The 24,504-nt window shown below is 36.5% G+C and overlaps 1 protein-coding gene and 1 long non-coding RNA gene across 2 annotated transcripts in view; one reads left to right on the top strand and one right to left on the bottom strand.

Annotated features, from left to right (window-relative positions):
• LOC146489085 (uncharacterized) overlaps nt 1-24,504 on the bottom strand; it is a 311,447-nt gene that overhangs the window by 181,420 nt on the left and 105,523 nt on the right. Inside the window, exons 9-10 of the mRNA XM_085105827.1 lie at nt 21,445-21,601; nt 19,759-19,931 (exon numbers count right to left, since the gene is read on the bottom strand). Of these exons, the coding sequence (XP_084961953.1) occupies nt 19,759-19,931; nt 21,445-21,601 (330 nt within the window). The remainder of the gene's footprint in view (nt 1-19,758; nt 19,932-21,444; nt 21,602-24,504) is intronic.
• LOC146489101 (uncharacterized) lies at nt 3,190-9,681 on the top strand. The gene is made up of 3 exons (XR_014863979.1): nt 3,190-3,432; nt 3,854-7,438; nt 8,401-9,681. It is a non-coding gene; the product is annotated as an uncharacterized LOC146489101 (long non-coding RNA).

Below are 24,504 nucleotides of genomic sequence, written 5' to 3' on the forward strand. Positions count from 1 at the left end.
CAGATGAAACACCACCAGGTTTTCATCTGAGATGAAACATGTTTTTCATCTGAGATCAAACATTTGCATTTTAATGAGATTAATTTCTTATTGTTTCATTTGAGAAGACATGTCAAAAACTCGGGCTTCGTGCTTTATCACGGGTTCCAAATACCTCGAAACAGATGAAAGCACTCGGCCTGCGGCCTCGTGCTTTCATCTGTTTCTCAGTATTTGGAACCCGTGATAAAGCACTCGCCCTCGTTTTTGACACATTACATGAAAGACGTGAAGGGTGAAACATCGAGTGACAAATGTTTCTCCCTACTTCTGTGCCTTAATACAGAACAAAGCACAGCTATGGCTTGTTTATTTGTTTTATAATAGAGCCAAACTTATATCTGCAGAGAAAGGCACTTCAGTTTGCGATAATCAAAGTTCTGTTTTGCAATAATTGCTTGCACGCCCTCAGTGGCACCATGAATACACTAAATTTGCACTAAAGCACCCTCATTATTATAATTATAGTGCTCCTAGCTGAAAGGCAAGCCATTTTTCATTTTGACATAATGAAAATACAGAGACCTTTGTACTCTTTTGCATTTCAGAAGACTTTTAAATGTTAACCCTGGTTTTCACTAGCTATTACATAAGCGTAAGCATATAGGCCCAGCAAGGTTTTATGTCAAGTGGAAACGTTTGCTTATGTTAGGCCTGTTTTCACTTGGCTTAAAATCGTATGCTTATGTTTGTTGCTTTTTGGTTTTGTTGTTCATTATAGTTATAAATGACACATTTTCCATTTTAAATATATAACAGTAAACAGGCTGTATTCCTTATTGTAAAAAGCAAGTTTTAAAATACCATAATATAAAAATTATATGTGTATATATGTCAAGATTAATTTTATTCAAGTTTGTTAATATGGTTTTTCAAAGGTTAAATAAACAATTTTGCAACCACATGTCATTCTGGGGTATACAAGGAGTACGCTATTCAGATAATGATGTGAGGGTAATTTTACTCTTAAATATGAGTCACGTTTTATCATTAAAGAGTAAACCAGGATGCAATTTTGTGAGTTGTCTTAAAACCGTACCTTGAGTTCATTTTACTCAAACCTTGAGTAAACTGTCAGTTTACTCAAAATAATGAGTCATTGTGGATTCAATTGGCTCGAGTGCTTATACTCGTTATTTCGAGTAAATTTTACTCAAAAGTGAGTTATTTTACTCTCACCTGAGTATATTTTACTCACAATCTTGAGTACATTTTACTCAACGCTTGTACTTTTACTCAATGTATTTAGTAAAGTTTACTCATGTGTGAGTTATTTTACTCACGCATTAGTACTTTCTACTCACACCATTGAGAGGATTTTACTCAACATTCATACTTCAGTTTACTCATAATTTTTAGTCATTGTGGATTCAACGTTTTACTCAATATTTTGAGGTGTCTTTACTCGGCTTTTTTTGCGGTGCCTCACTGATATTTAATGCATTATGTTCCCCTACAACTGAAAGATCCAAACAAGTTTATTAAATCATTTCAACTCAATCTAAAAATACGACATTTTGGAAATTCAGTCTCATTTTCAGCATAATCGCTATTCTGTATTCTGTCCCCAAACCAGTTCAATCGTCGATATAACAATGAAGTCAAACCACCCACATAGAAAGTCTGACAAGGAAAGCTGGAGTTAACCGACACAAAAATGCAATAATTTCCTAACCTATTTCACAGCGATCACCACCAAATTCGCGCGTACAATTGCAAGTGAATCCATTGACTACATCAATACACAGCAAAAAAAGCCATTTTTCAATTGAGTAAAACTTTGACTCTTTTTTAAGAGTAAACTAGTGATTTTACTCAGTATTTTGAGTAAAGTTACTCCCGATTTGAGTAAAATGATTAACTCGAAATAGTTAGTAGAATTTACTCTTAATGTTGAGTAAATTCTATGAGGAGTATTTTTACTCTTATAGTTGAGTAGAAACTACTCAGCCAAGACTAAATCATTTTCAGTCATTTTACTCTTACACTTGCTTAACAGCTAAACTAAAATGAAAAGGCCAATTAGTTTGTCATTGGGCCGATTAAATCGTCTCGCGGCATGTCTAGGGTTAAGAGTAATTTGCTGTGAGGGGGGGGGGGGGGAGTCCCATATAAAAGTGACGGGGGTGGTCGTCAGAAATTTTGAAAAAATAATAAAAAAAAACATTTTAAAGAGGTTCCATGATCCTGTTTTGTGGGTGTGGCCCCCAATTTTTATCATCCCTAAGAGGTACCAATTCTAAAACAACACATTAACTGTCACTTTGACAATTTTTACTAGCGATAAAGACGATTTCTTCAAATACCTTCTACTCGTAAATCAGTTGACTGTCAAATAGCTTCTATCATATTTTTCGGGGAACTCTGCATCAGGCGTAGCCAAAATCTGGCTAACTGGGCCTCACAGCGCATGCTCATCTCTTCATAGAAAAAGTGAGGGTGTTATGGTGACACTGAGGGTAGTATAAATTTACACCATACTCGTTTTGCCACAACACGAGACGAGTGTAATTGGAAAAATACACCAATTTAGTGTTAAGTAACACCAAATAGGTGTAAACGAGATAATGCACAACACCTTGTTGGTGTTTTGTTACTCTGCCTCTATGTAACAAAACTCTGCAAGGAATCAAAACCCCATATGATGTATATTTACCCGAATTTGTGTAAATGTGTAAACTTCAGTGTTAATTAGTACCGAATAAGTGTCATAAGAGCTCGTGAGACTATGAAATTCTTGATCACTGCGAATTCCTTTTGAAGATTGTTCTTGAAGAATACTTGATGTTAACTGTTTTACGGTTACATTTTAAACTAAGTTAGCAAATGGGGGCGTGTGCATGTGCATCAAGAAAAAAATCATTTCAAACCAAAGCAAGATATTTTCCGAAAGATTCCCAGCTACCATCAGAAAGGCGAGCAGTTGGCTATTCAAAGAGCGCAGAGAAGTTCAGTTCATTACTACCGAACGCAAATCCCATGAATTGAAGGGTAATTATATAAGGGCAAATTTAGTGGCTGGAGACCGGGATGTAGAACTTAGTAGATACATCATACCCTTTTTGTAACCAATCTTAAGAACCGCTATTGCTGAAGAAAACAAAACTAGTCCGTGTGCAGGTTCCATGTGTATTTATGACAGTGTTAACGAAAGGTTTGTAAAAGAGAAAATTATTCTGCGTCGCTTAAGTTGGATTTCACGAGAGACTGGGACAGACTTGTCGGACAGACTGGGAATGAATGAGCCGTTTTGGTCAGCAGTTGTTGTACTGCGCACTCTCTTTTCGATCGCTTCAATCGTTAATTCTGGCGGGAGCGATTCTGGTCGTTCAGTTTTAGCTTGAATTTATGACTCAGAACAAGAACATGTGGATGAATTCTGTCATTAAACAGGTAAGCTTTAGTTAAAAGCAAGTGATATTTATTTTGTTGAACGATTGGCGTCAAAAATTACGATTTTAGATCAAGTGGCCTACTTGAAATTTAAGCTTTCAGATTAGCGCGTAGGGCAGCGCGTAGCGTTCTCGATTTTCCTGATCTTTACAACCTTTTCATGGCGCAATTCTCTAGTGTTAAACAGTAGATTAGCTGATTTAAATTGTTTTAAGACCATTCTTGACTCCTTTCCCTCGTGAATAATTGATTTAGTAGACTTACTGTTGTGCTGTTTGTACATGATCTTGATTATATTTGACTGAGGTTTTTGATGAGTTTGCGGATTATTTTAAGAGTGACACTCGTTCCTGAAGGACAGAACGAATAAAAGGGACAGCCAGAAAACAGGTTAATCTCCCTATATTTTGTTTTAATGTAGATTTTCAACTCAGCTGTTTGTGGGGCTCAGGACTGCAGCCCTAGTGAAGAGTACAGCTTGTGACAAGACACGAAATGCCTCTTGGCAAGCTAAGTCCCTAAATGTGGCAGTCGTTTTTATATCTGCCCCATTTTTAGGTTTCATGACTCCCAGTAGTTACCAGCACTACTTGATATTGTTTATAAGTTACTTATAGATACATGTAGATATGTTGTGGTTCGATTTTATCCTGGGTTCAGTTTTTATTTTCCTTTTAATAAATTGTTTTGTACTCATTAATTATCATACATTACCATACTCAAGAACCAAAAAAATAAAAATGAACCAAGGATTAACTTGAACTACAACAGATACATTATATGCTTCTGAAAGTTTATTATAATTTATTGTCGTCCGTGATATACAAAGTGAAGTTCATTATTCTGGTTTGATTTTGTTTATTTGATATCAGCTAAAGCAACGGCAGAAGATTTGTCTTAGCGTTCTTTTAAAGTTCTAAAGCTATAATATTTACATGTTCTGTGTGTTTTTACAAAACAATGAGCTGCAGTAGTTAACTGTTTTGCATGAATGACAAGACGCTTAACCCTCATGCTTACCACCTATTGTTAAAAACAATCTCTTGTTACTCAAGACATTTTGCCAAGATCATATAATTTGTAAATCAGTTTATTGTTTTTTCCTTGTTACCTGTCTATTTGCCCACTGTTTTTTTTCCTTCAATAAAGAGGCATCATTATATGGAAACCCTATAGTAACTTGAATATATTGAGCTTCATATGACACTCTTACAGTCTGATTTCAACTTTCCTTTACTGTGACTCTTGGAATGCCAATTAACTTTTACATGTACTGTAGGTCTACTCCAGAATATGATTGCAAAGAGTTTTATAGAGCCACTGTTGTTATCTGCCATTTCTTCATGTTGTGGTCTTCCATAGTTATGTAAAGTGGATTTCCTGCTTTTTACTAGCTCCAAAGTTGAGTGGATTAAATATGATTTTAAAACCGCTCATTACTTGGAACATGAGAAGTGACAGGTGGTAACAAGTTATTGGCAAAAACACAACAACAATAAGAAATTGTTTTTTTGTGCTTTCTTTGAAGTGATGAAAACAAGTTTCACTTTTGATGTTCAAGGCAAAATTGGGAAAAGAGTTAGGAATAAAATGATCTCAGAGGGCACATAAGCAGAAACAAGAGAAAAAAGACTGGCAACTAATTAAAAAAATTTGATTTAGAAGAGTGGGCAAAAGACAGGCAACAGAAAAGGAATTGTTTTACACTTACAAAATAGGAGTGATTTTACTTGTACACTGTACGTGATCTTGGTTTATATTTGAATTAGGCTTTAATATTAGATTATTGATGAGTTTACAGATTATCTTAAGAGTGGCACCCATTCCTGAATGACAGAATAAATAAATGGGACAGCTACACTGTAGGATGTATTTTAATCTCCCTATATTCTGTTTTTATGTGCATGTATACATGCAGATATTCAACTTGGCTGTTGGCAGGACTTAGGACTGCAGCTCTAGTTGCAAAACTCGAAATGCTTCTTGGCAAGCTAAGTCCACAAATGTGGCAGTCATTGTTTATCTGCTCCATTTTTTTGGTTTCATAACTCCCAGTAGTCACCAGCACTACATGATATTTTTTTGTAAGTTACCTATAGCAATGATCATCCAGAAAATTCCTGTTCATGTAGATACACTGCATGTAGGCTTCCGAAAGTTTATTATACAGTATTGACGCACGTGATATACGAAGTGAAGTTCATTATTCTGGTTTGATTTTGTTTATTTGATATCAGCTAAAGCAACGACCGACTCTTTTTGTGTAGGAAATAAAACTAGTTATCATTACAGGGTTTTCCTTTTCAAATGAAGTTGCAGTCGACTGGGGAGAAGCAGGTGGAGAATAGTGGGTGCATTAGACCATTATTTTGTTTTAAAACCAAAAAATTAAATTATGACAGCAAGGATTCTTTATTGTGCAATTGCCGGCGACTGAGCTGTTCACAGACGGCAAAAATCACCGGTTGCCGGGTAAAAAGAAAACCCTGCATTAAGTGAAGATTAATATAATTTTTTTGTCTTTGTGTCCTTTTCAAGGTCTAAAGCTTTTAAAATTAATTTTTACATGTTGTGTGTTTTTACAAACCAATGAGCTAGTTAACTGATGGAGATGCACTGTTTTGCGTGAATGAGGAGACATGTAACCCTCATGCCTCCCACTGGATGTTCAAGCCAAACTATTTCTCAACATTAAAACTAAAAAAAAAAAAGAGCAAACAACCAACCAAACAAGAACAATTATTTTCCTGTTACTCAAGACATACATGTAGGCCAAAATCATACAATTCATAAATCAATTTGTTTTTCTTGTTACCTGTCTATTTGCTCACTGTTTTTTTTTTTTTTTTCCAATAGAGAGGAATTATTATGGAAACGCTAGTAACTTGAATATAATGAGCTTCATGAGAAACTCTTACAGATTTCAACTTTCCTTTACTGTGACATTTGGAATGCCAATTAACTTTTGCATGTACTGTAGGTCTACTCCAGAATATGATTGCAAAGAGTTTTATAGAGCCACTGTTGTTATCTGCCATTTCTTCATGTTGTGGTCTTCCATAGTTATGTAAAGTGGATTTCCTGCTTTTTACTAGCTCCAAAGTTGAGTGGATTAAATATGATTTTAAAACCGCTCATTACTTGGAACATGAGAAGTGACAGGTGGTAACAAGCGGTTGACAAAAACACAACAACAAGAAATTGTTTTTTAGTGCTTTCTCTGAAGTGATGAAAACAAGTTTCACTTTTGATGTTCAAGGCAAAATTGGGAAAAGAGTCAGAAACAAGAGAAGATTGGGCAGGCAACTTTGAAAAAATGCTCTAGAAAAGTAGGCAAAAGACAGGCAACAGGAAGAAATTGCTTCACACTTACAGAGTAGGAGTGATTTTACTTGCAACCAAATGCAATGTATAAAAGTGATACAGTATATTGCATGTACTTCAGTCTGAGACGACTGCATGTATGAAAAGGAAATCAAGCAATTATTATAAGAGCATTCATCCATCACTTTTCTAGAGGATATTCAAAGCAAAATGATGAATTTGGAAGCTGATGTAACTCAATTCTGAGTGAGGGAAAGTTTGGTAATTTACGATTAATTTCTTACTGAGGATTGTGTGTAATGTTTGTATCAAGCAATTTAAAGCTGATGTTTGCCAAGCAGGCATTGATCATGAAGCAATTAACAGTACATGCATTTCTTGACCGGTATTTAATTACTTGAATCTTCCAGTGCTGCTTGAGCCCATGTTTATTTAGGTTATGTATATATGGGTACATGAATTATACTCCATATCCTTATTGATTGCACTGTCCGTTTTGTAATTTTGTATGTGTAAATAAATCAGTAATGTAGTACATGTATGCAAAATAATTATTGAAGAGAACTTTGTTATAATGTGGCTTAAGGTTAAAGAGTATGCCAGAAGGAAAAACTTCAGTGAACACAGCCTGTCCTCAGCCTCTTCAATTCGGGAGTCAGATGAGGATACCTGCCAGCATCAGGTAAATGCCTTTTATGCACTTTTTTGCATTATACTTTATTATTATTATTGTTTATTCGTTTTGGAGGGGGGGGGGGGGGGGGATTCTTAGGAGAATTGTGTTTGTGTCTTTATTCTTTAGTAATAAAGAACCATTAGTTTGTGAATCATTCAGAAAAGTGTGTTTCCTTGAAATTAACATTAATTACTCCATAATTATATGTAATTCACTTGATATGTAGCAGTTCTCACATGATAGAGTCCTTTTCTGTATTGTACATGTACCACTCAGCCACTGCTGTATAATAGCCTATTTTATAATTGCATGCTCAGTGACCTGGCCTATGAATGGAAACAAGGCTGGCGGTGACCTTGTTTTGATTTGGACTTCACTGCTTTTCTCATGTAAATTGTGTTGTCCTTATGCTATTAAACTACTCAACATTTACATGAGAAAGACAAAGAGGTTTGTATCAAAACCAGCCTCGCTTTCACTGAAAGGCCAGGTCAATGAACAACAACTGGAAAATGGGCTATTATCATACCACTCAGTGGCTGTTCCATCACACTGTAAATATTGGCACATGTGCCAGCGCTTCCTGTTCTGCTGGCCACTGCTCCATGGCTTTCCCACCTCACAATATCATACCACTCACCCACTGTTCCTCTACACCACATCACACCACTTGACCATTGTTTATCACTTTTTCACCTCACTACATGCATATTGTACCGCTAAACCACTTTTCCACGACACTACACTATACTGTATCACTCAGCAACTGTTCCACTACACTATATTGTAGCACACGGTAGCACACCAGTGGTTTACAGTTCCACTGTACTGTAATGCCATACCAGTCAGTTAATGTTCTACCAGTTGTACTAGTAGTATCTTTCTATGATGTACAACTGTATCAAGTGTGGTCATTAAGAACTACATGTAGTCATCTTGGTACACTTTAATTTTTGTTTGTGTTATAGGACTAAAGTGACATGACCGCCAAACAGGTTGCTCTGGACAGGGAGGAGCCTTTCCCATTTATCATACTGAAGGGCCGCCTGGATTCACATGATCAAGAGCTGCATTTGGCTGCTGATAAGAAGCTACTATGTTCATTTACTAGCAGCCTTGTCAAGGCAACTCTTGGGTTACTAAGCTGCTATCATGTTTTCATGGTTAATTACCCTGCTGGGTTAAAAAACATTTTTTTGTATTTAATTTTTGTATTTGTAATTAATGAAATTGACAGTTTGTCAAAGTGTAGCTAATTGTCCATATACTGTAACTGACAACGGTGGTCTAGCAGGGCCCAGATATGACATGCTACTTAACTTTTGTCTTTTGCCACATACTGAAGCTTTATTGATCTAAAAATTGAACCAGGTCAGCTTTATGTATGCAAGAAGTTACACTTTGACAAACTATCAGTTATCTCCTTGCATGTAGACTTTTCCATGCAGTGCTTTTCTCTGCAGTTATAAATTAAGCTTTTTTGGAATTGACGAGAGCATGAAAGACGTGAAGTGTGAAACAACGAGTGACAAATGTTTCTCCCTACTTCTGTGCCTTAAAACAGAACAAAGCACAGCTATGGCTTGTTTATTTGTTTTATAATAGAGCCAAACTTATCTGCAGGGAAAGGTACTTCAATTTGTGGTAATCAAAGTTTTGTTTTGCATTGCTTGCACGCCCTCAGTGGCACCATGAATACACTAAATTTGCACTAAAGCACCCTCAATATTATATGGTGCTCCTGAAAGGCAAGCCATTTTTCATTTTGACATAATGGAAATACAGAGACATTTGTACTCTTGACTTTTGCATTTCAGAAGACTTTTAAACGTTAACCCTGGTTTTCACTAGCTATTTATTACATAAGGGTAAGCATAGGCTCAACAACGTTTTATGTCAAGTGGAAACACTTGCTTATGTTAGTCCTGTTTTCATTTGGCTTTAAATCGTATGCTTATGTTTGGTGCTTGTTGGTTTTGTTGTTCATTATAGTTATAAATGACACATTTTCCATTTGAAATATATACATGTAACAGTAAACAGGCTATACTCTTATTGTAAAAAGCAAGTTTTAAAATACCATAATATAAAGATTATACGTGTATATATATCAAGATTAATTTTATTCAAGTTTGTCAACAAGGTTAAGGTTAAATGAAAAATTTTGCTATTCAGATAGTGATGTGAGGATAATTTTACTCTTAACTATGAGTCACGTTTAATCATTAAAAGAGTAAACCAGGATGCAATTTTGTGAGTTGTCTTAAAACCGTATATTGAGTTCATTTTACTCAAACCTTGAGTAAACTGTCAGTTTACTCAAAATAATGGGTCATTGTGGATTCAATTGGCTCGAGTGCTTATACTCGATATTTCGAGTGAATTCTACTCAAAAGTGAGTTATTTTACTCTCACCTAAGTAATTTCTACTCACAATGTTGAGTACGTTTTACTCAACACTTGTGCTTTTACTTAATGTATTTAGTAAAGTTTACTCATGTGTGAGTTATTTTACACACGCATTAGTACTTTCTACTCACACCATTGAAGGGATTTTACTCAACATTCATACTTCAGTTTACTCATCATTTTTAGTCATTGTGGATTCAACGTTTTACTCAATATTTTGAGGTGTTTTTACTCGGCTTTTTTTGCGGTGTACACGTCCCATTATTCACACAAGGATGTAAACTGCCGAGGATTGCCTTCAAGGAAAATTCAAGATTTGCCCTTTAGAATTGTTGATGTCCATTCCTGTCTTCAATTTTAGTATTTTCCAACAAACACTCAACGCCCTTATCAATATGTCTGGACCCAAAATGTAGGCAATAAGCGGAGTCATTATTATTACGTTTTTTACTCCGACTTCGAGGGTCCATTTGCTTGCTGTTTTGATGTAAGTGTTCTTAGTCAAATGTGCCCACATATTAGCAACCTACTTTTTCTAGCACCCGGTGGAAAAGTTCAGGTGATTTCTCTCACGAAGAACAAATCTAATCCGTGTACTACGATTTCTTCTAACTAAACGGGAAAAACGTGGAAGAATCGACCAATTTTTTTCAAGTTACAATCCATTCAATCCTAGGCATCAGCAGCCATAGTTAATTGTATTTAATAGGTTCTCTGCACTAGGCTATCAGAGCCAATAGTAAATGTATTCAGTTTTTACCAACACCAGTTTCCAGGTCATTAGCACATGTATTATACAGGCCGAGGACTTACTGAAGATAGCGCGATATAATGATATAAAAAGAGTTAAAATTTAAAAAGCGATCTCTGGCTAAAAAGATTAAAAACTACGAGCTTTCGACTGCCCGAACTGCAGTCCTCGACAGGTAAAATGAGTGATGAGAAAGCGATGAGAAAAACTTTTTAAACAAAAATGTGAATTGCGAAATAATAAAAATGTAAATAATTGTGAATGTTTGTTAAAAAGAATGTTGTATTGTCCAGGTAACGGGCCAGAATTGTTATCTGCGTTAGGTGTCATTTTGGTATGCCACGCTTCTACTGTTTTTCAGGTTCTAAAGGTGCCTTTGTCAATAATTGACGCGTTTTCAAAATCAATGACACCTTTTCCGAATACATCTTACCGAGTAAACCTATCAGCAGCACTGCATCAGCCATTCACAACATAACTGTGCGATATTCCGGAGATCAAAGGCAATTGTACAAAGATGGAAAACAAATACCTGCGACGTCACTGCAAACCTGTCTCACTCGCTTTTTGCATTTCCTTAAAACTATTTACAACTAAAACCTGTCGATCACTTAGTTCTCACTGGACACAACTCCTCTGTGTTCGATACCCCTAGACTTCTCCGTAACGGCGGCAGCAGATTTTCCAACCAGCTGGAGGAAATGAAAGTGTTGTTCTGTGACAGTCTAGCCTTCCAGTTTTCAAATTCCTTCGAAGTCAACCGAACAACGCCTTGAAATCTTCGCCGAACAACAAATTAGCTTGTGTTTATAAGGCACTGTTTAATTGTGACTTTCTCGCTCACGATGCTTTGGAGGATGTGAAAGCACTGAGAAGGATTCTGCTTTCTCCGCCACTCGAGCTTAGCACTAAAACTATTGTTAACCATGGAAAAACATCATCACCGAACGAAGCACAGCAACAGTCAACATTTCTTGAGCGACGACAACAAGTTGTTGACACCTTCAGCGGAAATCTTTACCTCCCGAGTGGCTCTTTGAAGTTAACCTTGACAACAATCCAGAAGTTAGCAGATGCCGGTTTGGCCTTCAGTACTCTCCAAGAAATACATTCCAAATTTGGACTAAACGGTCTGTATGGTATTATTGCACTCCCGCCATTGAATCGCAATTCCTATAGCCTCGCCAAAACAAGTCGGCCAAGTCGCCCAGAATTTCATCAAACAAAAGAATAATTTCCACAGTTTTAAAGTACTTCCACGAACTATAAACACGACCTTTCGCTTTGTTTCAATTTAATACGCCCTTAGCCTTTTCATTCCTTTATGTTCCTTCGGTTTTTGTGTCTACGGCCTCTAGAGAAGCGTAGACACTATGTCATCGGGTTGAGTGAAAGAGTGAAAGAGCGTAAGAGTGTAAATGCCACAGGAATTCCAAATGGAATCCTATCGAAAGCCGACACTAATCCTCGACTGACCGAGATATAAGCGATTGTATTTCCGGATCAGGACAATGGCGACAATACGGTAAATGATGTTTTCCGATGCTGATTTGCTTTTTACAAATAGTTTAAGTGATGATTTGAACCAGAATTCTGTACCCTGAAAGTTTTGGCCTCTAATAGCAAATGCATCGTTTATTTCGATAAAATGTTTTGTTGGAAAAGCTTTTTGTTGATTTTTGTGTCTTTGTCAATTCATATATGCGTTTGAGAAGCGACAAATGCGTAATCAAGGACAATTTGCATAAGCGGGTTGAAATTTGATATGCCAAAGGTCTTCATGAACATGCCGTGAATTTTAGATATTTTTGCGTTCAAGTGTGTTTTTCGGCAAATGATTAGTAGTAACGATATTATTTTACGTCAGAAAACATTTGTTTAATCATTCCAGTTTAATATGCAGTTAATTTTGGAAGCCAACGATATTTATTTATCTACTGCGCATTTTAAACCGCTGCAGGAAAAAGTTATTTATGCTAAAACTATGGAAACACGACAGGAGTCAAAGGGTTAAAGAATGCTACTTGTCATTCATAAGTTCAGTATAGATTAATTAATAGTTTCTGTTGCATTTTATGCCTACGTTTCAGGTTAGAACTTTGCTTTCAGTACTTTATGTTTAGAACTTTGCTGCATTGCTTTCAGTACAAAGTTGTGGTTCACGTTGTAAGATTATATAATATATTGTTTATGTTAGAATAAAGTTACAGTTCTCTTCTTACAAAATGTTTGTGGTAAACGATGCCAGCTTAATCTCAATCTCACCAGTATTCTGTGCAACATTTTTACAACCATTTTTTTTTATCTCTATCCTATTTCCACTCCTCCCTCTTCGTTTTCATTTCAGTCTTATTTCCCTTTTCTTCAATTCTTTTATATCACATTTCTATACCATAACTGCAGTAGACACATGCAGTCTGAGACTGCCTATTTTTTTCCATTGATGACTTGGCATGATAGCTCGATTGACAGAAGGAATTCAATCCATTCGCGCGAGCACGGTCAGCGGTGATATGAAGAGCGTGACCGGAAATGATAATGGCTGCGAAGACGCACGAACCGGAAGTAACAAGACAAACTTTGGATCAATTTATCTCGAAAATTTGCTTGGCGACCTATGTTGAAACTTTTCATGCAAACAGCATTTAACTGTATCTAACATTTAAGACTTTAAAGAGAAAATCCGTAGAGCAGATTTTTTTTAATCTTTAAAAGACCTTTTTCCAAGGTTTCTCGATTTCCACACTACAGATTTTTTTCAAATTTTCAGGGAATGTGAAGAACACTACTAACTATCAAAGACGCTGATAAAAAGTATGGGTCACCGAGTTAGTTTCTAAGATAACTTTGACTCAAAGGCTCCTGTGAGCCAACTCGTGAATGCAGATGACACATAGTAATTGAAATTTAGACGGCTACGGAAACTTCCTCAAAAGCTAAAAGAAATTATATCTTTGCCCGATTATGTAACGAAAAATGACCATTCTTGTACTATTAAAATGATTGTCAAATTATTCTGTACAGATTGAATAAGCCGATTATTCTGATGCGCCGATTAAAAAAAATCACGTGTTTTTTTTATTCAAAGTTCATGGGAGCACGCCATGTGCAGCTACGTCATGCAAATTCGTGTCCCCGATAGTCCGGGGCTACTGGATTTCGCGATCGGGCTAGTGGATTCTAACCATCACTTGCCCGATGGGCAAGTGAAGTTTTTTTGGGAATTAAAATTACAAAATTACTGTAGGGCAAGCCGATCTCACAAAGGGAAATATGTTCAACAAAGTATCGCATTACATTTCATGCCCGACATAAATGCGTGAAATTTTTCCTTTGGAGTTCAGTCCACGCAATCCTCAAGTAAAAATAATGAACTATGACAAGCTCTTGCTAAATAAGAATTATTTATCGACCGCGTCCTTTTGCTTTCCCATAAATTACCAGTTGTAAATTTCGAAAATGAAACATTTTTCCCCTGTGAAACCTCTATGAAAGCTGACAAGATCTTAAAGTGTTCATTTCACCAGAAATTTGCATAATTTTGTTTATGACGTCAATGATGCGTGACATGGCACGTTCCGCTTTCGCGTGAAAACTGACAAATTAAATTATTTTTAATTAAATTATTTCTAAATTAAATTATTTTTAATTCTTAAAAGAAACCGCACTTTGTAGAAAAAAACGAAAAAAACCTATAACTTTGCTCAGATTCAACGAAAAATCTCCATTCTTACACTGAAATGATTGTCAAATTATTCTCTACAGAATGAATGAGAGAATTCTGACGCGTCGTGAAAAAAAATTTTCACTTTTTTTTTTTTCACTAATTGAGTTTACGACCCCGGACTTTCTGAAAAACTGAAAAAACTTGTAACTTTGCTCAGCTTGAACGAAAAATCTCCATTCTTGCACTAAATGATCGTCAAATTATTCTCTACATATTGAATAAGAATTTCCTGATGCGCCGTGAACAATAAATGTTCGCGTGTTTTTCCCACTGATTGAATTTGAAACTCACTCACTGCGCACGCCCGAAAGTTAACAACAAAACCGACTGATCGACCAAGTCAAAAGCCAGCTATCGCTATAACTCGTTCATTGCGCATGCGCGCATTCACGAGTTAAAAAGGGACCTTTGAGGAGTATGTCTCTACAGAGTTACGGTTACCGTAACAACGCATATGACGTCTTAGCTACAATTTGTTTCAGAGACTTAAGGGGTAAAATTTCAGTGTTGATTTATTTTGACATGTTTATGAGCTTTCAGAAACCTCTTCGAGCCTCCTCAAGTCGTCATCTGATTTAACACAATATGAAATGACGCTTATATTTGTCAAAGGTATCAGCATGCTAGATTCATTGCCAGTCGTTGGCCATATTTTGCTCTTTTTTCTGATATTCAAGCCTGGGGTTCTCTTGCAAGAAATAAAGAACTTTGGGCCGCCAAAAGATTTTGATTCGCATTTTTACAAACGCTAACGGCCTCTTTTGTTTAGTGGGAAATTGCATCGCCACCTGAGTTTGAGAAAAAAAAATTGAAGACGACGTGTACGACAAAACACAAAGTCAATCTATGAATAAGTCTACAAACATGAAAAGCAAAGAAAGGGAGATAGAAAGAGATCGAGAAAACAGGCGACGAGGAAGCGAAGTTGGACATAAAAGAAAGCGACTGAGAGCGCTAGCAAACAGGCGAAACATGAGTGACGAACAAAGAGAGAAAGAACAGGAAATGGCGCCGAAAACAACCCGTGTTGCAGCACAGGGCTTTGGTGTCTCATTTCATATTGTCTTACATAGATGAGCATATGTGCTGGAACCTGGGTTGTTTTTCGGCGGGAAAATGCATGGCCAACTGCCCTGCCGGCTGCGTTTGTTTAGCGGGAAGTTGCATCGCCAACTGCGTCTGAGAACAATTTTGAGGACGACAAGATAAAAAGTCAATTTATGTGACCAACAGCAGGGGAAAGAGTAAGGCAACCAGCGGCGGGAGAAACAAATCGACTGGCACATCACCAGAATCTTGAAGTGAAATCATTTTAGTCCGATCCGGCGCGAGGAAACATCGGATTTTTCCTCTTGAAGGGAAACGTTTTGCTCACTTAACGTTGTAAAACGAACGGAAAAATCAGCAATGGAATAAAGGGACTGGATGTTCTCAGAAAAGGAGAGTATATTCATGCAATTTTGTTGACAAAACTTTGCTAGTTTGCTCTTTTGCAAGACATTATTTCTTGCAGTTTTGACACACCGTGTAACTTAAGCTTAAGCTAAATATAAGCTTACTGTTAACTCCAGAGCAGTCTTTTAAGATCATTTTTCGGTCTATGTTGATTATTTCCCTTGGAGTTTTATTTTCTGACGTTGTCCAATTTTGACGTCAAACAGCGGGAGAGAGAGCAATGCGACTCGCGGCGGGAGAAACAAATCGACTCTTTTAGCAGTTTTTTGCGGCGGCACTTCATAAACAGCGGCCGAATCTTGAAGAGAAATTATTTTACGCTAATCAGGCGCGTTGAAACGTTGGATTTTTTCTCTTGAAGTAAAACTTAACGTTGCCAACGAACGCAAAAAATCAGCAATCGAATAAAAGGACTTGTTATTCTCCAAAGAGGCGAGTACATTTATGTCATTTTGCTGACAAAACTTTGCTCTTTTGCAAGATATTTTTTTCTTGTAGTGTTGACAGTGCAACTTGTTTAACTTCAGAGCATTCTTTTGAGCTCATTTTTCGGTCCATGTTGGTTATTTCTCTTGGAGTTTTATTTTCTAATCTCATCCCATTTTGCTTCACTTAAAAATATTTGATTCTGAGCTAAAATAGTCAGTAAAACAAACGTCTCCCAACATTGTATCGTTGGCATGACTACTGACAAGTTTTTCTCGCATATATTTCTAATTTTAGCATTTATTTCTGACAATCCTGACATAGAAAAAAATTAAAATGCTTAAAACAGTAGGATTATAACGGCAAAGATTAACTGAGAGCCTTTTCAAAGAACGTTCAAAGCGAATGTAAAATTAAAGTGTGATTTCATTCTCATCAAAGCAAAGCTTCCGCAAAACATTCATTCGCTTGTTTTTGTCAATTTTTCAAAGATCGTTGTTTAGTTTATTTCTGTACTGATTGCTATGAATTTATCAGTTTTTTTTTTCACTTATTACTCAAGGATATATTTGAAGTCTGTTTTTTGGTTAGTGTATCCACTTTCTCAGAGGTTTACAACGTACGGCCTTCTTGACAAGCAAAATTTACTAGACGGTGACAGTGCCGGTAGCGCGCGTTGACTCATTGTTCACAAACCGATTCGCCTCGATCATCTTAAAAACTAAAAAGACTAATAAAAACAGAAAATATCATTTGGAATCCATTTAAATTCCGCTTTCATAACACACAGAGGGAAAATGTTCTTAAAACTATCAAGGAACTTCGTAGAACAGTCAGCAAAAAACTCATAGAAGGCGCAAGCAAACCAACAAATTATTTCATCTTTTTCGTAGCGTACAAAACAAACAAAACCGACGAGAACAGTTCCCATTATGCACGTGTAATTAAGAGAGAATACAAGTTTAATTCAGGAGCAAGCTAACATCGATAAAGCCAAATGTTAGGCATCAATTAATTATTCACCTGCTCTGTGAAGCTTCCTACCGCTTGGAAATCACACGAACATAGATCGATAAAAATAGCAAACGGTGGATCCAAAGAAGGAACTTGCGGAGTCATTTTTTCCCGCTCCTTCCTCCCATCAAAACGACACTTTCATGCTCGGTTATCGTTTGTTGAAAGAACTTGGACGCCATGACCGGTTTCAGTTTCTCAACCAAACAAAATAAAGACAATCCGATCCAAGTCTTTAGCTGTTGACGCAAATAATATTTTGCTGTTTCTTGTAAGAGATACGAAAAGTAACCTTTAAGAGTTTCCTTTCTAGCTGCAACACTTGATTTACGTGTATTTGTGTAAAAACAACCCGGCGAACTTCCAAACAACCTCAAAGAACTTGTTGTTTTTTGGGCACAAAATGCAGAAACCAACGAAATGTAAAACTATCGTGCTCAGCCAATCAAGAGCGAGTATTTTCGCCGATCGACCAATTAGGAGTAAGTAATTTTGCCCTCGGTGAAAGGAAAATTACGAAATACTGCCCTCTCTTACAACAAATCGGCATTCAGTAATTTTGCCCTCTGTATCACAGTGTTATTGTTGATGAGAAGTTAGCTGCAAATGCATTAAAATGTATAACTGCAGAATTGATGAGGAACTCATCAGGTTATAACGTTCATACAATAAGTAGACTTCTATAAATGTTTATTAATTAAAAATAGGAATTGTGGACCTCCGTTTTTAGGCCTCGCTAAATATATATATTACCACTGATCATGATGCACATCAGCGAAGGACCATATAATAAAGAGTGTTTGACGCATAGCAATAAATATCCAATCACGTGATCTAGCCAGCACCTTAGTAGCGAGTCTTGATATCATAATATCGCTCTTTGCATTAAAAGACAACAAGCAATTTTAGCGGGTAAAAATGCTTACAACAGGTGTTTTAAATCAATTTGTTTCACCCATGCTGAAAAAAAAAAGTGGCTATTGAGGGGTAAAATGGGGCATATCCTGCGTTCGACATGATTGTTGACGATTATTTAGTTGTTATAACTGCAACGATCTTTAGTGATCAGCCAATCGGCATTTACGTTTCTATTTGTACTACGATATTGCATTTGCGGGCCTTACCAAAAGTAGCTTAGCTAATCGCACTTACTATTTGGTTGCGGACTTCTGTGTGGTAGTTAAGTCGTGGATGGAGGCATTGTAGAGGAAGGTAACGAAAACATCAATTAAATGGAATTATATTAAAATTACTCTATTTATAAAGTTTTGCAGTGCATAATAAAATGAGCTGAAGAATAGACTCCTTTTTTGTGCATTCTAAGGACACGTGGTTGGAAGTCTAGATATTGTTTAAATCATCTTGGAAAAATTCTGGGTAATAAATAGAAACTATTAAGTCGTCATCTGATTTAACACAATATGAAATGGCGCTTATTTTTATCAAAGTTATCAGCTTGCGCGCTTCATTGCCAGTCGCTGGCCATATTTTGCCAGGGTTTCTTTCATGATGTTCAAGCTTGGGTTTCTTTAGCATGAAATAAAGAACGTCAGGCCGCCAAAAGATTTTGATTCGCATTTTTACAAAAAGGTGCAAAATACTGCACAATTTTGATCATAAAGACAGCGCACGTCTTTAAGGGGAAGAGGAAAACGAACGCAAAAAAATTACCTTTCATTTTTTATACAAACTTTTAAATTACAATCTCATGTCAATTAAAGTGTCAAATCCATTTAGTATTAAAGGGCCCTAGTCAGAAACACCTTTGTTTTTGTTTATATGATAGAGTTTGGCTATTATTTTTTATTCAGAGCATGTCGAAAAGAACGAAATCACTGTGAAACAACTAAAGATAATGAAACATACTTTCAGGAACATAACTTAGAGTTAAGCAATAAGATTTCGCCTTACCATGCGATATCAGTAATTTCGATGGCATCGAAAATGGCGGAGGCTGACTAGGGTCGTTAAAGGATATTATTAAAAAAATAATCTCTTAGGTTAGGAACAATCGAGTACCACCTTGAGAGACAATAAACATAAAAAATTTCACAGTTAAACCACAGGCAGCCCAAGTTCGCGTTACTGGAGAGTCTGTGATAATTAATAAGTAGTGGGACGATGACCTTTGAGTGCAAGCGGTATTGGGATAAAGGCAGCTGTTGAGAATTTAAACGCGTTATAAGAATTTGTATGGGGAATAAAATACCGTCGATTTTGACGTTTAAAAACACGCAAAATTCAACGTTCATGCAATAAAATGAATAAAACTGACACACCTCTGGTGTATTCTTGTGTGCTTTGTAGGCTATTTTACGGTTTCCGGCGGGCACTCTTTGAAATCACTGTTATTCCCTTCATAAGATGGAGGTATTTTATTTTCCATACAAATTCTTAAAACATGTTTAAATTATCAACGGCTGCCTGTAACCCAATACCGTTTGCACTCAAAGGTCATCGACCCACAATTAATTGTGACACGCTCTCTAGTGACGCGACCTTGGGCTGCCTGTGGTTCAACAGATACATCTGCCCTGTACTTACCGGAAGTAACATAGGAGAAAGATAAGTCGTATCCACTAGATTGAACAATCCCGTCTGAATAAAAATATATCATGGAATAGTTCCCAGTTACACGAACGGTTTGTCCAGTTCGCCAACCGCAGTACATACCAATGGTCTGGTATCTGTCATTAGCGATCCTCAAATAGCCGTGTCTATGGAAATGAGTACATATTTGTGATGATTTAGCTTTCCCTAGGCTTGCACTAAATGATCTTAGATATTTCAGGGGATTTTGACCTCAGATTTTTACAGAATTTCGCGGCGTTATGTTCTAAATTTTGTCATTTGTAGGGTGCCCTTTTACCAATTGCAGATCTGGAGGAGAAAGGCAATTAATGCAACAAACATCATTGTCGATCTAAAGACAAGCAAAGGAATCTTTTTGGTAGAAAAAAGGAAATCAATTACCAACTTGACAAAGGAAAATGTGGCGGGAATAACAACTGACCGACAAGGCTCTTTACTAACGCTGATACCTGAAAGGAATTTAGCTAGATGCGTGAACCTTTAAGTCATTTCAGTTCATGGTAAAATTTTTCAAGCCTTCATAATCTATGATATAATGAAAATTGTTAAAAAAAGTTAACCATTCGATATTATTGTCATATTGAACTGTTTCACGAGGAAACATTTAAATTGTTTGTTGCTGTTGCAATGAAAAGAGAAATGATCAAAGACTCGATGACTCGTGAAATCATAGTAGTTTGATAGGTAAGGCATTGTGAAAACTCGCACGGGTGCTAGTTCCATACCGGCATGATATTGTGATTTCATATCCTGTTTACATGAAGAGATGAGATTCCATTCCTTGCTTACATAAGGGACACATCATGCCGCCGACGAATGTATAAGTGAACAAATTTGTAATTGTGGCGACATTTAACAAATCGACGGCAGTTTTCTGTGGTCTATACTCTTATAGACCATAAAATGACGTCATAAAATGATCAAAACTCAGGTGGAGCCGCGAGCCGCAGGCGAGTGGTTCCATCTCCAAGTTTTAAACATTTTATGGCGTCATTTTATGGTCTGTAAGAGTATAGACCATAGAAAACTGCCGTCGATTTGTTTTTTAAAATAACATGGACAAAGTTCAAGCGGAATTGGCTTACTTTTTCATTGAGAAAACGCACGCGTTACATCTGACGTCATTGTTAGTGTCTGTACTCTTAGATAGATAATAGCTACGAGCCAATCAATGTGCCGAAATTTTGACAATTATTGTAAAAATTGGATCGGTTGTAAAAAACTACGTATGGCGCGAGTAACCCTTTCCAGACTTCTGGGAGAGTGTTTTCTCGCTAGGATGAAAATTTGTACGGCCTTGACACGACATCGGATTGAGTTTTCGTACCAGAATGGAAATCTCGCTCCGGTACAGTAACCGGGATGAACTCGTAAAGGTGTGACTCGCTGCGCACCGTTCTCATGTAAACACCCCCCAATTTTATTTTAACCCTACTCTCCATTTAGTAGTGTTCGCCAACTGAATAGATTTTAAGTAGACATTTTAGTTTCTAAAATAGGCGTATATGAGTTTTTGTTATAACTCACTCGGGTTTTTATATTTTTGTAATATTTTTGAAACGTGGAAACATAAAACCTGAAACTTCAAAAAAGCAAGTTAGCTTGGTCCATCAACAAACAAGCATGTTTTGCTCTTACCCACAAGATGAACTGCTCTCCAAATGGAAATACCGAAAGTAAATGTTCAGCTGCTTGCCATAAGGAATAGAAACCCGATAACTACAGTCCATATTACTTGGATAATGGCGTGGATATCCAGGACTTCTCAGGCTGTTGTTTACAACTGAACCACAATCTAAAAAAAAAAGAGAAAAAAATTATGTGACGATTTTTCTATCGTGAAAAATAGAAAATTGAATTGGGAATGCTTTCACCGAGTTAATGAGGACCTTAGTAGTGTTAGCAGTTTTGCTTGATTAGTTCCGTCTCACAAATCAATATATCAACTTGAACCTCACTCATATATGTTATACGAATTATCTTGCACGATAGCTTTCTAGCACACAATTAGCTCCAATTTTTTTTTTAAGAATTCAAGGATCTGGAGAAGTTTAACATCAACTCTCTCATAATAGCGTCTTTTATCTACTCCTAGCTACCATTACCAACTATTTCTTGGCAGTTTTTAGCATCTTTCCAAACTTAACAACAAATCAATAGCTGCATATGGATATATGCATCAATTATAGGTCTCTACCCTACCGAATTAACATAAAGCGGTTAGCGGGTTTCGACCAGGGATCAAAGACTAGGAATTCGCTACCTTATGACCTTATCAATTGGGCTAATTTTACCATTTTAGAGCGATCTCTCAAATAATACCCCATTGTTCAACGAGCTGAACACTAGTTAAAGTAAATCTTCAACTGCTTGTCGTAAGAAATAATAACCCGGTAAACACAGTACATAGAGTTTGGGTAATCACTTGGATATCTAGGACTTCTCAATACGTTGTTTACCACAGAACCACTACCTGTTAAAAATATTTGATTCTGAGCAAAATAGTCAGTAACACAAACGTCTCCCAACATTGTATCGTTGGCATGACTACTGACAAGTTTTTCTCGCATATATTTCTAATTTTAGCATTTATTTCTGACAATCCTGACAGAGAAAAAATTAAAATACTTAAAACAGTAGGATTATAACGGCAAAGATTAACTGAAAGTCTTTTCAAAGAACGTTAAAAGCGAATGTAAAATTAAAGTTTGATTTCATTCTCATCAAAACAAAGCTTACACAAAACATTCATTTGCTTGTTTTTGCCAATTTTTCAAAGATCGTTGTTTAGTTTATTTCTGTACTGATTGCTATGAATTATCACAGTTTTTTTTCACTTATTACTCAAGGATATATTTGAAGTCTGTTTTTTGGTTAGTGTATCCACTTTCTCTGAGGTTTATAACGTACGAACGGCCTTCTTGATAGGCAAAATTTAGTAGACAGTGACAGTGCTGGTAGCGCGCGTTGACTCATTGTTCACAAACCGATTCGCCTCGATCATCTTAAAAACTAAAAAGACTAATAAAAACAGAAAATGTCATTTGGAATCCATTTAAATGCCGCTTTTATAACACACAGAGGGAAAATGTTCTTAAAACTATCAAGGAACTTCGTAGAACAGTCAGCAAAAAACTCATAGAAGGCTCAAGCAAACCAACAGATTATTTCATTTTTTTCGTAGCGTACAAAACAAACAAAACCGACGAGAACAGTTCCCATTATGCACGTGTAATTAAGAGAGAATACAAGTTTAATTCAAGAGCAAACTAACATCGATAAAGCCAAATGTTAGGCATCAATTAATTATTCACCTGAGCTGTGAAGCTTCCTACCACTTGGAAATCACACGAAAACAGATCGATAAAAATAGCAAACGATGGATCCAAAGAAGGAACTTGCGGAGTCATTTTTTCCCGCTCCTTCCTTCCATCAAAACGACACTTTCATGCTCGGTTATCGTTCGTTGAAAGCACTTGGACGCCATGACCGATCGATTTCAGTTTCTCAACCAAAAAAAATCAAGAAAATCCGATCCAAGTCTGTAGCTGTTGACGCAAATAATATTTTGCTGTTTTTTGTAAGAGATACGAAAATTAACCTTTAAAAATTTCCTTTGTAGCTGCAACACTTGATTTACATGTATTTCTGGTAAAAACAACTCGGCGAACTTCCAAACAACCTCAAAGAACTTGTTGTGTTTTAGGCAAAAAATGCAGAAGCCAACGAAATGTAAAACTATCGTGCTCAGCCAATCAAGAGCGAGTATTTTCGCCGATCGACCAATCAGGAGTAAGGAATTTTGCCCTCGGTGAAAGGAAAATTACGAAAAACTGCCCTCTGTTACAACAAAACAGCATTCAGTAATTTTGCCCTCTGTATCACAGTGTTATTGTTGATGAGAAGTTAGCTGTATATGCATTAAAATGTATAACTGCAGAATTGATGAGGAACTCATCAGGTTATTACGTTCATACAACAAGTAGACTTCTATAAATGTTTATTAAAAATAAGAATTGTGGACCTCCGCTTTTAGGCCTCGCTAAATATATATATATATTGCCACTGATCATGATGCACATTAGCGAAGAACCATATAATAAAGAGTGTTTGACGCATAGCAATAAATATCCAATCACGTGATCTAGCCTGCACCTTAGTAGCGAGTCTTGATATCATAATATCGCTCTTTGCATTAAAAGACAACAAGCAATTTTAGCGGGTAAAAATGCTTACAACAGGTGTTTTAAATCAATTTGTTTCACCCATGCTGAAAAAAAAAAGTGGCTATTGAGGGGTAAAATGTGGGCATATCCTGCGTTCGACGTGGTTGTTGACGATTATTTAGTTGTTATAACTGCAACGATCTTTAGTGATCAGCCAATCGGCATTTACGTTTCTATTTGTACTACGATATTGCATTTGCGGGCCTTACCAAAAGTAGCTTAGCTAATCGCACTTACTGTTTGGTTGCGGACTTGTGTGTGGTAGTTGAGTCGTGGATGGAGAGTATTGTAGAGGAAGGTAACGAAAACATCAATTAAATGGAATTATATTAAAATTACTCTATTTATAAAGTTTTGCAGTGCATAATAAAATGAGCTGAAGAATAGACTCCTTTTTTGTGCATTCTAAGGACACGTGGTTGGAAGTCTAGATATTGTTTAAATCATCTTGGAAAAATTCTGGGTAATAAAT

The sequence above is a fragment of the Pavona decussata genome, unplaced genomic scaffold (assembly GCF_977016875.1).
Source record: "Pavona decussata unplaced genomic scaffold, jaPavDecu1.1 SCAFFOLD_6, whole genome shotgun sequence".
NCBI lineage: Eukaryota > Metazoa > Cnidaria > Anthozoa > Scleractinia > Agariciidae > Pavona > Pavona decussata.